Source organism: Tachyglossus aculeatus, chromosome 14 (genome assembly GCF_015852505.1).
Source record: "Tachyglossus aculeatus isolate mTacAcu1 chromosome 14, mTacAcu1.pri, whole genome shotgun sequence".
Lineage (NCBI taxonomy): Eukaryota > Metazoa > Chordata > Mammalia > Monotremata > Tachyglossidae > Tachyglossus > Tachyglossus aculeatus.
This window is the reverse complement of record NC_052079.1, coordinates 42,459,723-42,475,421: the sequence shown is the minus strand read 5'-3', so window position 1 is coordinate 42,475,421 and position 15,699 is coordinate 42,459,723. Positions and strand designations below refer to the sequence as shown.

Sequence of the window (15,699 nt, the reverse complement as noted above, 5' to 3'; positions counted from 1 at the left end):
ACACAACAATTTTTATCATTATTATTATTATTGTTTCATAAAGGTTCGAGATGGTTTCTCTGCCGTTCACCAGGGCTGGGGAAACGGGATGGCCACTTTTCATTCATTCATTCATTCAGTCGTATTTATTGAGTGCTTACTGTGTGCAGAGCACTGTACTCGTACTTGGGAAGTACGAGTTGGCAACATATAGAGACGGTTCCTACCCAACAATGGGCTCACAGTCTAGAAGACTGTGATGCTTTGTGACATCATGGGCCTTGCCACAGCGCTCTGCGCCCTGCCGGCCGCTGCCTCCTGTCACCCTCCTTTCTCCCTCCCGCCAGGCTGCTCTTGGCCCTCACCTTCCTCTCTCCATCACTCTTGCCCTTTTCTTTCCCTTACGCCCGGCCCGGCCTGGCCCGGCCCAGCGGCCACCTTCTTCTCTCACCCACCTCTCTCCCTCACACGTGGGCAGCGGGCCGTGGGCCGCGGGCCGCAGGCCGCAACCTTCTCTCTCCCTCAGACCCGACCCGCCCCTCCGCCCTTTGTCTTCTCCCTCCTGCCCTCCTCTCTCTCCCTCCATCACACGTGAGCCACAGGCCGCAGGCTTCTCCCTCCTCGGGCCTTGACGCCTGCCCTTCCCCTCACGTGTTGGGCTCCTGCCTCCGTCCCAGCCCCTTCCCCACAGCAGCCACAGTAGGTCCAGGCCAGGTGGCCGCCTTCCACGCAGCGCCATGCTGTGCTCCCTAAAGGCGGTGGCCCTGCTCCCATTGGCCTTGGTCATCTGGTCCTCCGCCGCCTTCATCATCTCCTATGGGGTGGCAGTGCTCAAAGGACACGTCGACCCACTCCTCCCATTCATCAGGTATGGCAAGGCCTGACGTGCCATCAATCAGTCGTATTTATTAAGCACTTACTGTGTGCAGAGCACTCTACTAGGCACTTGGGAGAGTACAATACAACAATAAAGAGTGACAATCCCTGCCCACAGCGAGCTCACAGTCAAGCTCGTGACTGCCCATTGTTGGGTAGGGACCGTCTCTATATGTTGCCAACTTGTAGTTCCCAAGTGCTTAGTACAGTGCTCTGCACACAGTAAGCGCTCAATAAATATGATTGAATGAATGAATGAAAAGCGGGGCAGAGACAGACATCAATACAAAATAAATGAAATTACAGATATATGTAGAGTGCTATGGGGCTGGGAGAGGAGGGAAGAGCAAAGGAAGCCAGTCAGGGTGACGCTGAAGGGAGTAGGAGATGAGGAAAAGTGGGGCTTGGTCCGGGAAGGCCTCTTGGTGAAGATGACATGTCCCCTCATAACAATAATAATAATAATAATGGGATTTGTTAAGTGCTTACTGTGTGCAAAGCACTGTTCTATGCGCTGGGGAGGATACAAGGTGATCAGATTGTCCCACGTGGGGGCACAGTCTTAATACCCATTTTACAGATGAGGTCACAGGCACAGAGAAGTTAAGTGACTTGCCCAAGGTCACAAAGCTGACAATTGGTGGAGCCAGGATTTGAACCCATTCCCCCTGACTCTCTAGCCTGTGCTCTTTCCATTGAGCCACGCTGCTTCTTTGTAAGCTCTTAATATGTACCAAGCACTGTTCTAAGCGCTGGGGTAGATACAAGGTAATCAGGTTGTTCCACGTGGGGCCCACTGCCTTAAACGCTTAATAAATGCCATTATTATTATTAATAATCCCCACTTTATTCATTCAGTCGTATTTATCAAGCTCTTACTGTGTGCACAGATGAGGTAACTGAGGCTCAGAAAAGTGAAGTGACTCGCCCAAAGTCACAGAGCTGCTAAGCGGTGGAGTCGGGATTGGAACCCATGACCTCTGACTTCCCAAAGTCGTGCTCGTTCCAATAAGCCCCCCACGAGGTGATCCAGCCCCGGGGCCCCCTGGGGGCCCTGACCATCCATTCAATCGTATTTACGGAGCGCTTACTGTGTGCAGAACACTGTACTAAACATTTATGGAAGGGTGGCCGGCAGGCCCCGCCTCCGGGGTCCGGCGTCTTCCGTCCGCTCGGGCCCTCCACCTGCCTCCCAATCTCTGTTCGGGTTCAAGCTCAGGCACAGAATCCGAATCAAAAGTTAAGAAGGATGGGTGGCTCCCGGCCAGTGCCATCTGTCCCCCCTTCTGGATTGTACTATAATAATAATAATGATGATGGCATTTATTAAGCGCTTACTATGTGCAAAGCACTGTTCTAAGTGCTGGAGAGATTACAAGGTGATCAGGTTGTCCCACGGGAGGCTCACAGTCTTAATCCCCATTTTGCAGATGAGGTAACTGAGGCACAGAGAAGTTAAGTGACTTGCCCAAAGTCGCACAGCTGACAATTGGCAAAACTGGGATTTGACCCCATGAACCCATGACCTCTGACTCCAAAGCCCAAGCTCTTCCCACTGAGCCATGCTAGTAGATTGAATTGCACTTTCCAAGCGCTTAGTGTAGTGCTCTGCACACAGTAAGCGCTCAATAAATACCATTGAATGAATGAATGAATGACGGTGAGCGATCGGGCCACTTCTACTGAAGCCTCCCATCATCTTGGCTCTGGGCCCAGTGGCTCCCCGCACCCCCCGGGAGTTCTCCCGTACACGGGGATCAGGAGATTTGGAGGCCAACCTTCCCCTCCCCTCTTCCCCCTTCTCCCAGGCCCTCCACCTCCCATCCCATCCCATCCCAATCCCCTTCTCCTGCCCTCCTCCCTCCTTCCCACTACTATTCCCTGGTTCCCACCCCCTAGTACCATTCTGAATGGACCTCCGGACTCCCCCTTCTAGACTGTGAGCCCACTGTTGGGTAGGGACTGTCTATATGTTGCCAACTTGTACTTCCCAAGCGCTTAGTACAGTGCTCTGCACACAGTAAGCGCTCAATAAATATGATTGATTGAGCCAAAAGACCCTAGGTTCTAATCCTGACTTAACCACATGTCAGCTGTGTGGCCTTAGGCAAATCACTTCACCTCTCTGGGCCTCAGTGACCTCATCTGTAAAATGGGGATTAAGAGTGTGAGCCCCCCCCACCCATGTGGGGCAGGGACTATGTACATCCTGATTAATTTAAATGAAAAGGCCACTTTAAGGAATAAGGCTTGTCTTTCTGTTACAAAGATTCTAAATTAATATTTATTAGTGTATATCTTTTTCTTAGTGACATTGGAACAACCTCCCCAGAGAGTTGTATCTTTGGATTTATGATTAACATTTCAGCATTTCTTGGTAAGTACAGTCAAATCAGGTTAGAATAGCCCCCCCAAAAAATGACAGGACATCATCATGAATCATTCATTGAGTATAGGTGAACTAGAAAGTGCTAAATTGCTAAATTAGAAAATGGGGAAAATACGGTTAATACAAAGGGGAAAATATCATGCAAATTGCATCACTACGCTCATTAAAAAACCTCTGATATCCACTTTTCTAAGAATAAAGAAGGAATCTTCATAACTGTTGGCTATAAGGGTTCTTCAGCAGCTATCTCCCACTATCTGTTTGTTCTCCTTTTCTGTTATATCCCAGTTTCCCCCAATAGGCACTCAAAATGGTGTTGATGATGATGGTAAATAATTCAACACATTGTTCCATGATTTATTTGCAGGCACAGTCACAATCTATCTAAAATTTAAAATGGTAAAGAGACAAACTGAAACTTCACATTTCATTAGTCCCATGTTTAACATCATTTCAACGATTTTTGGATTGGTGAGCTGTGTTGGAATGTGCATTGTTGCAAATTTTCAGGTATGTCCTCAGGCTCTATTATCAAAGTCTTTTGATTTTACCATTGAAAGCATTAAAATAATAATAATGGCATTTATTAAGCACTTACTATGTGCAAAGCACTGTTCTAAGCGCTGGGGAGGTTACAAGGTGATCAGGTTGTCCCACGTGGGGCTCACAGTCTTAATCCCCATTTTGCAGATGAGGTAACTGAGGCACAGAGAAGTGAAGTGACTTGCCCAAAGTCACACAGCTGACAAGTGGCAGAACCAGGATTTGAACCCATTACCTCTGACTCCAAAGCCCGTGCCCTTTCCACTGATCCACGCTGCTTCTCTAGCCATGCTGCTTCTCTATGTATAGCTGTATCCCGGGGATTCAAGATATATTTTGGAATGTTTTTGAAAGAATATAAAATCTCACTTACATTTGCTCTTGGAAAGAAGAATGGCTGGTGGATTTAAAAAAGCAGATTGTCTTTCCACTGCAGGAGTTTGTTTCAGAGTAGTGCTTGGGAGAATTATGAGATATTAATTTAAAAAATTCTTACAAAAAATTAAATAACTTACATCTTTGATGTCAGTTTTAATTCAAATAGTGAAAATGTGCATGAAAAATTATATTTTGTGTTAGTGTTACAAAACCTAACTCCTTAATCAGGATGGTAAATGAATTTATGTAAACTGGCCGGTTTGCTTGAAATTTAATAATAATAATAATAATAATAATAGTAATTGTGGTGTTTAAGTGCTTAAAGTGTTCCTAAAAATGTCTTTGAATTCCATGGTTTGCTTGTGCTCTGAACATGTATTTTAAAATTTAAAAAGTTAGCAAGAATGCACTAAATACAAAATAAATTTTAATAACGTCAGTGCTCCTAATAAAAAATTTATATTAAATTCTTTAACAGCCACATTCTAAAAGTTCAATATGACTAGAGAAGTAGAGTTCATTAGACTGGAACATCGTGACACTTCCAAATACTTATGGAGTATTTTTGTGTTGGACCTGATCATACACTAAAAAATGTGTTTTTGGTAAATATAATTTCAGAAATAGACACTAAATTTATTTGGAAATTTAAGAAATGGCCACTTTATTTTGGGGCTGTTCACCTCCAGTTTTTCCTTAAATTTTTTAGATGGGCAGATTTTTAAAAGGAAATTATTCCAGTATTTGTTTTTCAATATGCATCAATAAATGAAAGTTGTTTTATGTAATTCACAGGCAATATCCACAGGTAAAGTATATGTGAATGTAGATACAGAATCTTAACTGACATGAAATTTATCAACTTATAAAGATTTTTTAATGGAATAGATTCAGTATAAGATATTTGAAATGCATGCACTTGAGAAGACAAGGTTAACACAGAAATTTGAGTAATAATAATGGTATTTGTTATGCGCTTTCTTTGTATTGTAATCTTGGATTTTAAATTAAAACCAGTTTCTTTAGGCCTTTGGGTACCTATCAATGCTCTGCACATAGCCAGCGCTTAAAAAATACCGTTGCTTGATTGAATGTAGAATAAATGTATCGAGCCAAATGGGGGAAAAAGGCATGACTTTTCTTTGTTATTTTATTGAAATTTCTTTTCACTTTCCTTATTCCGCCCCCTCCCCGCCGCTTTCTTATGACCTTTGATTTCTCGACTGTGAACCCACTGTTGGGTGTTGCCAACTTGTACTTCCCAAGCGCTTAGTACAGTGCTCTGCACACAGTAAGCGCTCAATAAATGCGATTGATTGATTGATTGTACCATACACTGTTCTAAGCACTGGAGTAGATATAAGGTAATCTCCTTAAATGATTTTCCATTCCTCTCTGCATCCAGAAGCAACTCCTGACCATTGGCCTTAAGACACTCGATCAGCTCCCTCCCTCCTAGCTATCTGTTAGTGTCTCCTCTCCAACTGCCTCCCACTTCACATTCTTCATTCCTTTTCCTTTTATATTTTACATTTACATTCCTTTTACTGTGTGCTCTGCACACAGTAAGCACTCAATAAATACGATTGAATAAATGAATCAATTCCTTTTAAACTAATCTATTCAGTGGGTCTCATTCTCATCTCTCCTGCTGTTGATATCTTGCTCACTCCCTTTGTTGTATTCCCCAACAAATTCTCAAGACCCTAGCTCTCCCCATCTTCAAAGTCCTTCAGAAATCACCTCTCTCCCATGAGGCCCATGTTGGCCCATGTGGGGCTCACAGTCTTAGTCCCCATTTTACGGATGAGGGAACTGAGGAACAGAGAAGTCACACAGCTGACAAGTGGCGGAGTCGGAATTAGAACCCACGACCTCTGACTCCTAAACCCGTGCTCTTTCCACTAAGCCATGCTGCTTCCACTGCCATTAACATGTACTGAAGTTCAAAATTGTTTCAAGCCGATCGCCCCAATAATTTAGCTTTAAATGGCACTTTAAAGGAGCTGGAAGGAAACTTATAAATGGAAGGCCAGAGACGAGAGACCTATCATCCCAATTTCCTACTTTGTGTTGGATCCACCGGGGGCTGCACTTTCCTTTTCTTATTCTTTAGGATTTTGTGTTCTTGGGTACTGAAATGATTTGCTTAATTGGACCTAAGACACCGAGGCAGGAAAATCAAAGAAAAGCATGTGTAGCAACACCTCCAAATTCTGACATTGCTCCTAAATATCTCTTAGGTTTCTTGGCTTCAGAATCACAATCATCATCACCAATCGTATTTATTGAGCGCTTACTATGTGCAGAGCACTGTACTAAGCGCTTGGGAAGTACAAATTGGCAACATATAGAGACAGTCCCTACCCAACAGTGGGCTCACAGTCTAAAAGAGTGGGCTCACAGTCTAAAAGCCAAAGTACAAGCTCCAGAGAGAGGTGTAAAAGGGCACCAAGGCTCAGTAGGGCTCTTGTCGCTTCCGTGGCCATTCATTCATTCAATCGTATTTATTGAGCGATTACTGTGTGCAAAGCACTGTACTAAGCGCTTGGGAGAGTATAATATAATCATAAACATACGCATTCCCTGCCCACCTTTGAGTGTGTCAGTAAACCTGTATATATGTATATATGTTTGTACATATTTGTTACTCTGTTTATTTATTTATTTATTTTACTTGTACATATCTATTCTATTTATTTTATTTTGTTAGTATGTTTGGTTTTGTTGTCTGTCTCCCCCTTTTAGACTGTGAGCCCACTGTTGGGTAGGGACTGTCTCTATATGCTGCCAACTTGTACTTCCCAAGCACTTAGTACAGTGCTCTGCACACAGTAAGCGCTCAATAAATATGATTGATGGTGATGATGATGATAAACCCAGCACAAAACTCTATCAGATTGGGAAAAAGAACAGCAGGATGTCATTTTAATCAACGCCGGAATGTCATACAGTCTGCAGCAACTCTTTCAGCATCAACTTTTCATTTATGGAGGATTACAGATTCAGTAATTAAATGGGCCTGGTGCTAAATGAAGGCATTTTGCTCCATTATTGCTGGTTGGATGATTTTGCATGGAGTAAGAATATTCTTGATGATCATTTTTTTCAGTTGAAAAATCTAATTTGCATCTGAATTTTTGAGATTCAATCCTAGTGTGAAGTACCAATCTAATGTTAGCAGGGATTGGATCCTGGAGACAATATTTTTGTTTTGAGGACCATTAAACCACTCCTCATTCTGGGTTTGGGGCAACAGCATATCTAACTGAAGGATGCATCCTTTTAGACTGTGAGCCCACTGTTGGGTAGGGACTGTCTCTATATGTTGCCAACCTGTATTTCCCAAGCGCTTAGTACAGTGCTCTGCACATAGTAAAGGCTCAATAAATACGATTGATTGATTGATTGATTAATTGCAAGCTTTTCTATTTCCCGGACCGTAACAGAGCCTAAAACAAAAAAACGCATGTACCAAATTTCTCCTTTCTTGCTTCGCTGAGAACTGGGCATATCCTTCCGAGTCCAAGCTGCAGGTGGATGACTTTTTAGTGTTTTTGACCAAATTGGGGTGGGGGAATGGGGCTGGAGAAAGTGGGTGAGGGTAGATACCTGAAGGTGCAGGTGACATGGGGAGGTAGGGGGTAGCTGAATAAGACTGTTGTTGCAATGAAGGAACTGAAGAATTCCCTTCTCATTTCACACTGAAAATTGTTCTTCAGATTTTCCAACCAGTGATATATTTTTTTCTTTCCCCCTATCATCATGCCTACATGATCTTTCAACTGAACAGTATTTCCCTGGAGAGAGAAAGTGAGCAAGAGAGAAGCTTAAGCGTGAACAAGGTGGTAGTAGGGGATGAGGTGGCGGGGAAGCAGGCCGAGTGTCTAAGGAGGAGACAAGTGGGGGATGATGTTATATAAAGTGCTCTGCTTCCACCACAAGCAGCTGTCTGAAGCTTTTCAGTTTCTGTGTTTTGTTCCCTTGGGAACCTCTCCCCTTTCCTCTGTGGTTTGGGACTCCCAGTGAATGGCCACCTTTATCATCAATCGTATTTATTGAGCGCTTACTATGTGCAGAGCACTGTACTAAGCGCTTGGGAAGTACAAATTGGCAACATATAGAGACAGTTCCTACCCAACAGTGGGCTCACAGTCTAAAAGGGGGGAGACAGAGAACAAAACCAAACATACTAACAAAATAAAATAAATAGAATATATATGTACAAATAAATAAATAAATAGATTAATAAATATGTACAAACATATATACATATATACAGGTGCTGTGAGGAAGGGAAGGAGGTAAGATGGGGGGATGGAGAGGGGGCGAGGGGGAGAGGAAGGAAGGGGCTCAGTATGGGAAGGCCTCCTGGAGGAGGTGAGCTTTAGCAGGCAAGTCACTCATGCCTGTATTTCTGTACTGGCATCTAGCCTAGGGAATTTGCATTTTTCTGAAAACTGACATCTTAAGAGGGTGAGAGAGACTCTGGATAAGGAGCGGGGGCTTATTAGGTTTTTTTGTGGTATTTGTTAAGCACTTACTATGTGCCAGGCACTCTACTAAGTGGTTGGGTAGATACAAGATAATCAGGTTGGACACAGTCCTTGTTCCCATTTGGGGATCACAGTCTTAATCCCCATTTTACAGATGAGGTAACTAAGGCACAGAGAAGTTCAGTGACTTGCCCACGGTCACACAGCAGACAAGTGGCAGAGCCGGTATTAGAACCCAGGTCCTTCTGACTCTCAGGTCCCCCTCTATCCATTAGGTCATGCTGCTTCTCAAATGCTTCTTCAAATGCCTTTCATCATTGAGAAGCATTGTGGCTCAGCGGAAAGAGCCCGGGCTTTGGAGTCAGAGGTCATGGGTTCAAATCCCGCTCCACCACTTGTCAGCTGTGTGACTTTGAGCAAGACACTTCAATTCTCTGTTCCTCAGTTACCTCATCTGTCAAATGGGGATTAAGACTGTGAGCCCCACGTGGGACAACCTGATCACCTTGTAACCCTACCAGCGCTTAGAACAGTGCTTTGCACATAGTAAGTGCTTAATTAATGGCATTATTATTTTATCAGATCATATAGAGAAGCAGCGTGGCTCAGTGGAAAGAGCGTGCTTGGGAGTCAGAGATCATGGGTTCTAATCCCAGCTCCGCCACTTGTCAGATTTTGGGCAAGTCACTTAACTTCTCTGGGCCTTGGTTACATCATCCGTAAAATGGGGATTAAGACTGTAAGCCCCATGTGGGACAACCTGATTACCCTGTATCCCCCCAATGCTTAGAACAGACAGTGCTTGGCACATAGTAAGCGCTTAACACATGCCATCATCATTATTATTATTAAATCAGAGCACAGGCTTGGGAGTCAGAGGACATGGGTTCTAATCCTGACTCCGCCACTTGTCTGCTCTGTGACCTTGGTCAAGTCACTTAACTTTTCTGTGCCTCAGTTAACTCATCTGTAAAATGGGGATTAAAACTGTAAACCCCACTTGGGACAACCTGATTACCCTTTATCTACCCCAGTGCTTAGAACAGTAAGCATTTAATAAATACCACAGTTTTTTTTAATTATACCTGTACTCCATGTAGGACTACTCACTATTAAAAGATATCATTCATTCAGGCCAGGACTGTTGTTGCGCATTAATCTGTGTGCTGATTCTCTTTCCAGGAGTTGGCTGTGCCAGTGATTCATGATGGTGGTGCATTATTGACTTTTGTCTGTGGGGTCATATATGTCATACTTGTGACAATTATTTCCTGCAAGGCATGTCCACAATGGAGTCTTTTTTTGATCAGTGTCATCAGGATTATCATCTCTGTTGTTTCATATATAGCTGTTGTCCTCTGTATCCTTTTAAAGTTTCACAATGTGTTCCCAAGAGCTCTGTCTTTGCCAGAAACCCAGTAAAAACAATGAGATCAGTGGCTGTGGATTAGAATTTATACAAAATAGTCTCTATGCATAAAATCTTCAGTGGTGAAATGAAATGTATAGGGGAAAAGGGAGGGTTTTATTGTCTTTCTCCCTGGTGACAGGATAACAAGTGAGTGGGAAGTCAGGCTCAACAATTTAGCAGTCAATTTCATTCAAATATATCTACTGGGAAGCATATCATGATGAAATATGTGGGGATAATAGAATACCTTGCTCTCTTTATTTGCCTTTACAATGGGTTCAGGTTTGAAAGTCATATGAAAATGTTTATCTTTGTAGTTCCTGTCCAGAGTTTCTAATCAACCTTGTACTTCAAGCATTCAAACATTAGTAAATCATCATGTCGATCCTTTCTCCCTTAGGTGTGCAACACAAAGTCTTCCAAATTCCAAAGGGGCTGGACAGGGTGAACCTGGAATTGTTCAAACCTCCCAGAGAAACAACGGGTTCTAGTGGAAAGAGCATGGAACTGGGAATCAAGAGTCCTGGGTTCTAGTCCTAGGTATGACACTCTCCTAATGAGTGACCTTGGGCAAGTCACTTAACCTAATTGAACGTAGAAATGTTTATGTATTCACAAACAGATTAGTTGGTGGAACTGTGATGGAGCTGTGTCTCCTGTTTGCCCTGGGGCCCGTCCCCTGCTCTAGTCGTTAAACTGCACTACTAAAGCTTCCTGCCTAGAGGTGGTCAATATGAGAAAACTTTTAGGGGACCAGAAATGCATGATCCAGTTGTAGACATAGTGTTTCCATGCTGGCCCTTTCTTGTTGGAATTCATTCATTCAGTCAATCATATTTATTGAGCGCTTACTGTGTTCAGAGCACAGTACTAAGCGCTTGGAAAGTACAAGTGACAACATATAGAGATGGTCCCTACCCAACAACGTTCTCACAGTCTAGAAGGAATTGAGGAGCTGTGTGTCATAGTGAAAAGAGAACGGGCCTGGGAGCCAAATGTCCTGAGTTCCAATTCCCACTCTGCCAATTGCTTGCTGTGTGATTTTGGGCAAGTGAAGCACTCTGTGCTTCAGTTACCTTTATCTATAAAACAGGGATTAAATCCTCTTCCCTCCAGTTTAGACTATGATCCCCATATGGGACAGGGACTTTGTCCAACCTCTCCAAGTCCCACATGGGCTCACAGTCTTAATCTCCATTTTGAATTTACCCCAGCGCTTAGAACAGTGCTTGACACACAGTAAATACTGAACAACTGCCATAAAAAATAATTCCCTTCCCATTTTGGGAATCAACCAGGATTCTGCTGTGCACAGTCTCGGGACTTGGGGAAATGCACCTTATCCCTTTGTTGACACCTGGAAATTCAGTAAACATAAATGAAGAAACCTGCTGACTGGTGCCTAAATATAATAAACCTTTGTGAAAAAGCAGATAGATCCCATCTGGTTACTCCCATTGCGAGTTTGACATTTGTTTATTAAAGCTGGTCCTTTCTTAAGGTGCTTGATCAGTGCTTGAAGTGGGTCTCTCATATGGGACTAGAGCTCACCTTCAGAGTGAGCAGGGAGGGTATCCCTGGGACTCCTGGGGTGGAGTGGAAAAGGGAGAATGGATTGGAGGAAGGATCTCTCCCATCTTCCAAAAAGTCATCATTCCCAGCCTTGATTTCCCAAATTCTGGGATTGACCTAGTTCTAATTGGAGTATCTTGGAGTTAATATGTGCCTCTTCCCCTTTTCTAGCACACACAGAATTGGGAGCAGGTGAGAAATGTCTCTTTCCCAGAGCTCAGGGCTCTGAAAAAGCTGTGGGATACTGGGACCAGTTTTTGACCCTGGAGGAGGCGAAAAAGTGGAGAAAATCTACCTCAGTCTCAAAAACAGGCCTCAAAAGTGCCAGTAGGGTGTATTATTCTACACTGACACATTTCAGACATTGTGCTTAGGTGGTTTTAAGTCTGAACAAACACTTTAAGGCAGTCATCTAGAAAATAATATAAAAATATTTCACTTAGAAGCAGAATGATGAAGATATTCCTCTCAAAAGCAGAAAACCAAAGAATAATCAGAAGGAAATCAAAGATTAAATTCCAAGGAAAATAGTCTAAATATTTACGTTCTTCTTCTTACCCTTATAGATTTTTATCTGGATTTATTTCATTTAGGCACCCGTCAGCAGGTTTCCGTCATTTGTGTTCATTGAATTTCCAGGTATCAACAAAAGAATAAAGCCTTCCAATGATCCGGTAGTTACATATCTCCTTTGCTTTCCTTAACCTGTGGTTTCTCAGTGATTGTAGGTGCTGCACTGATCTCCATAATCAACCTCAAATTGAATGCAGGGACAAAGGTAATGTTTTGCAAACTATTTGGACAAAGAAGATATAGGCCTGGAGGAAAGTTGGGTGGAAAACAGGGCAGTTCCCCTGAACCTATAAGAACAGTGACTTCATTTTGGACAAGGCAGCGACCTGAGGTGCAACAGCAGCAGGTACCAGGGCCCAAATGGCTGGGCCCAAATGGGGAGGATGGCAGTTGGGGCAGCTCTCCAGATGGTTGGCTAAAACAGGCCCTGCTCAAACTACAGATCCCCTCCCTGCTACCTCCATTAGTTGTCAGAGCTTCTGTCCCAATTATGAGTTTGTTTTTCTCAATCAATCAATCAACTATATTGAGTGCTTCTTGCATGCAGAGCACTGTACTAACTGTTTGGGAGAGTACAATAAAAGAGTTGGTAGACATGTTCCTTGCCCACAACAACCTTACAATCTAGAGCCAACCAATGCCTTGTCCTTCTTGTGCTGTCTTATGCTGTCGAGTCATCTCCGACCCATAGCGACGCCATGGACCTCACCCTATAAGTAGCTCTGGATAGACCAGAGTTGGGTGTGGACTGAATGATTAAGGCCTAAATCGGGGCAAGTTCTGATGATGGATGAGCAAATAGCATAGTCGAAGTAGGTAATTGTATTTTCAGTTGGATGCCATATATACAAAAGTGCAAAGGATGGGTATAAATAAGTGTAGGAGACGGCTGGTGGACTTGTGTTACCTAGGGTGCTGGGAACTAATCAGGGAGGGCTTGCTGGAAGAAGGATTTTAGGAGAGCTTTGAATGTAGGGAGAACTGTGGAATGTCTGGTTTGGGGAAGAAGAGAGTTCCAGGCTGGAGGAAATGAAAGGGTGAGGAAATGAAAGCTAGAGAACCAAGAGTGAGGTGCAGTTAGTTTCTTGAGAAGAGTGAAGAGAATGAGCTGGAGAGGAGTGTGTGAACAGAAGTCTTGGGGAATGGGGCAAGTTGATGGGGAGCTTACTGTATGCAGAACACTGTACTATGTGCTCAGGAGTATACAACAAGAGACATATTCCCTGCCCCCAAAGAGCTTACGTCTAGAAATACTAGGCAATGGTGAGTCTTTCTGCCTTGGGTTGGGAGATGTGGCATTTTTTCCACTGATTGATCACAGCCATGGTGAGTAAAACCCTCACTGCTGAATTGTTGGGGCAGTTCTGAAGAAACTTCTCCCAGAGAACTCTAACTAGTCCTGGAACAAATTAGACCGCACAGGGGAGACTTTCCACCATAAATCTAATTCATTAATTTCACTGCTGGGATCCCATTTCCTTCCATTTAAAAGACTTATTGGGAAGCTAACTCCTTGGGTACTTGTCCCTTTCACACTCCAGCTCATGTAATTCTTCCTCCTGCCTCCTGCCTTAAAATATACAGAAGTTTGCTTTCTTTGTTTTCCCTTCCTGTTAGGCGTACCTGATTCATCATATCAGTGCCATCAGTGAGTGGATAGTGGCATTTAGCTTCTTGCTTTTTTTTCTAACCTTTATCCCGGAGTTCCAGGTAGGTATTTATGAGCCAAGCACAGGTAAATTAATGATTCCCAAGGTTATTATGAAACCAAGGAAAATTCCTGCATTTTAAAATGGGCAATGTTTTTCATTTCTCTCCTCTCTCCTCTGCTAATTTAGAAAAAAAATCTTAATATTGTTGGTTCTTATAAAATAGAAAATGGGGGGCAGAGAGAATGATGAGGAGGATGGTATGTTTTTGCTGATACAAAATTGTTGTAAATTGTGAGCCCACTGTTGGGTAGGGACTGTCTCTATATGTTGCCAATTTATACTTCCCAAGCGCATAGTACAGTGCTCTGCACATAGTAAGCGCTCAATAAATACGATGGATGATGATGATGATTCATGTTCAGTTCAGGCTCCCGTTTCTAGAGTGGAACTGGACATGAGCTTTTGCTTAAAGAGCTTGCTAATACATCCCTGTGAATTCTGCCCCATGCCTACGCGTGAAACACTATTCAACATAAATTGAGACATCTCTCACGCTTTGACAGTAAGGCTTAGCTGAGTGCCTTGATTGATTTACGTGAGCCCGTTGTGGGCAGGGATTGTCTCTATTTCTGAATTGTACTTTCCAAGCGCTCAGCACAGTGTTCTGCACACGGTAAGCACTCAGTAAATACGACTGAATGAATTTATTTTAAAATGTCTTCCAGCGCAATATGAATCGGCTTGCCATTTCAATGTATAAAAACCCTAAAACTGAATTTCCATCGGATTTACTATGCTGTCCTCATTTCGTATAGCGCTGGGGAGAAATTACGTAGACGTTAGCCCAACTGGTGCCGGAGGACTTCAGAAGCCATGATCGGCCTGCCGTGCTGTTGTGAGCCCCCGGGGCCTCTGGCCGGAGCAATCTGCCCCTGTCTTGCACACTTCCACCAGAGTTCAGACCCTGCTTCCTGCAAGAGCTGGGGGAATTCGGAAGTTATGACTGCGCTGCCATATCCCTTTGAGCCCTGGGGGCTGCTGTGGGTGGCCCTTGCCTGGAGCAAGTTCCTCCTATCCAGATTACCATCACTGGAATCAAGACCTTGCACCTTGCCGGAGCTCGGGGAGTTCAGAGCTCACAACTGGTCTGCATGCCACCAACGCCCCGGGGTCTACAGAGTGCTGCCTTTGCCTGAAACCATTAATCCCTTTTGGTTCTCATCGTGGAAGGCCAATCCCCGTCCCCCGCAGCAGCCCAGGGTTTTCCCAAGCTTGCAGTGACTGTGAGATCTGAAATTTGCATGGCGTTGTCTGGAGCCAGGACAACCACCATCACTGTGGAAATCTAGGCTCTGCAAGAGACCAGGGACTAGGGAAGTTGGGCTCATCTGTCATCCCACCGGGAGCTCTGAGGTCTGCTCTTGAAAGGTATAATATCAACATCCAGAAACAAAAATGGTTCGCAGGCGCTATATGTTTTGAAGTGAAGAGTGACTGTCGAGTCTTGGCCATCATCCTGACACTTGCTAATGTAACTTTTAATAGGAGAATTACAATAAATCCACATATCCGTATTTCCATTCTCTCTTTTCCCCTTTTATCAGTCGATAGTATTTATTGAGGGCTCATTGTGTAATTTATTTTTTGTCTGTTTTCACCTTAACTTGGCTACCCTGGGTGAGGCATGTGAAGAGAATGCAGCAACAGCAGGCTACCCAGTGCTTTGCACATAGTAAGCGCTTAATAAATGCCATCATTATTATTACCCAAAGAACTGCTGTGTGAAAAGTTGAAACTGGTAAACCAAAAGCAAGAAGGGCAGAGTAAACA

The 15,699-nt window shown here is 43.7% G+C and overlaps 1 protein-coding gene across 2 annotated transcripts; it reads left to right on the top strand.

Annotated features, from left to right (window-relative positions):
- The first annotated feature begins 582 nt into the window (after nucleotides 1–582).
- Nucleotides 583–14,760, top strand: LOC119937141 (DNA damage-regulated autophagy modulator protein 1-like). Of its 2 annotated transcripts, none has more exons than XM_038756780.1 (7): nucleotides 583–847; nucleotides 3,165–3,232; nucleotides 3,612–3,754; nucleotides 9,844–10,021; nucleotides 12,364–12,422; nucleotides 13,835–13,927; nucleotides 14,685–14,760. In XM_038756780.1, the coding sequence occupies exons 1-7, from the start codon at nucleotides 717–719 to the stop codon at nucleotides 14,703–14,705; spliced, it is 693 nt and encodes a 230-aa protein (XP_038612708.1). In that variant the 5' UTR covers nucleotides 583–716; the 3' UTR covers nucleotides 14,706–14,760. The 2 variants fall into 2 exon arrangements, with proteins under 2 accessions (XP_038612708.1, XP_038612707.1); XM_038756779.1 differs by having other exon boundaries at nucleotides 12,364–12,563.
- The last annotated feature ends 939 nt before the right edge of the window (nucleotides 14,761–15,699 follow it).

Bases quoted from the DNA above. Each gene is read 5' to 3' on its own strand.
- LOC119937141 (XM_038756779.1), top strand. From the start codon at position 717: ATGCTGTGCTCCCTAAAGGCGGTGGCCCTGCTCCCATTGGCCTTGGTC. The intron at 12,564-13,834 runs GTACCAGGGCCC...CCTTCCTGTTAG, and splicing joins CTGAGGTGCAACAGCAGCAG to GCGTACCTGATTCATCATAT. The intron at 13,928-14,684 runs GTAGGTATTTAT...CATTTCGTATAG, and splicing joins CCTTTATCCCGGAGTTCCAG to CGCTGGGGAGAAATTACGTA.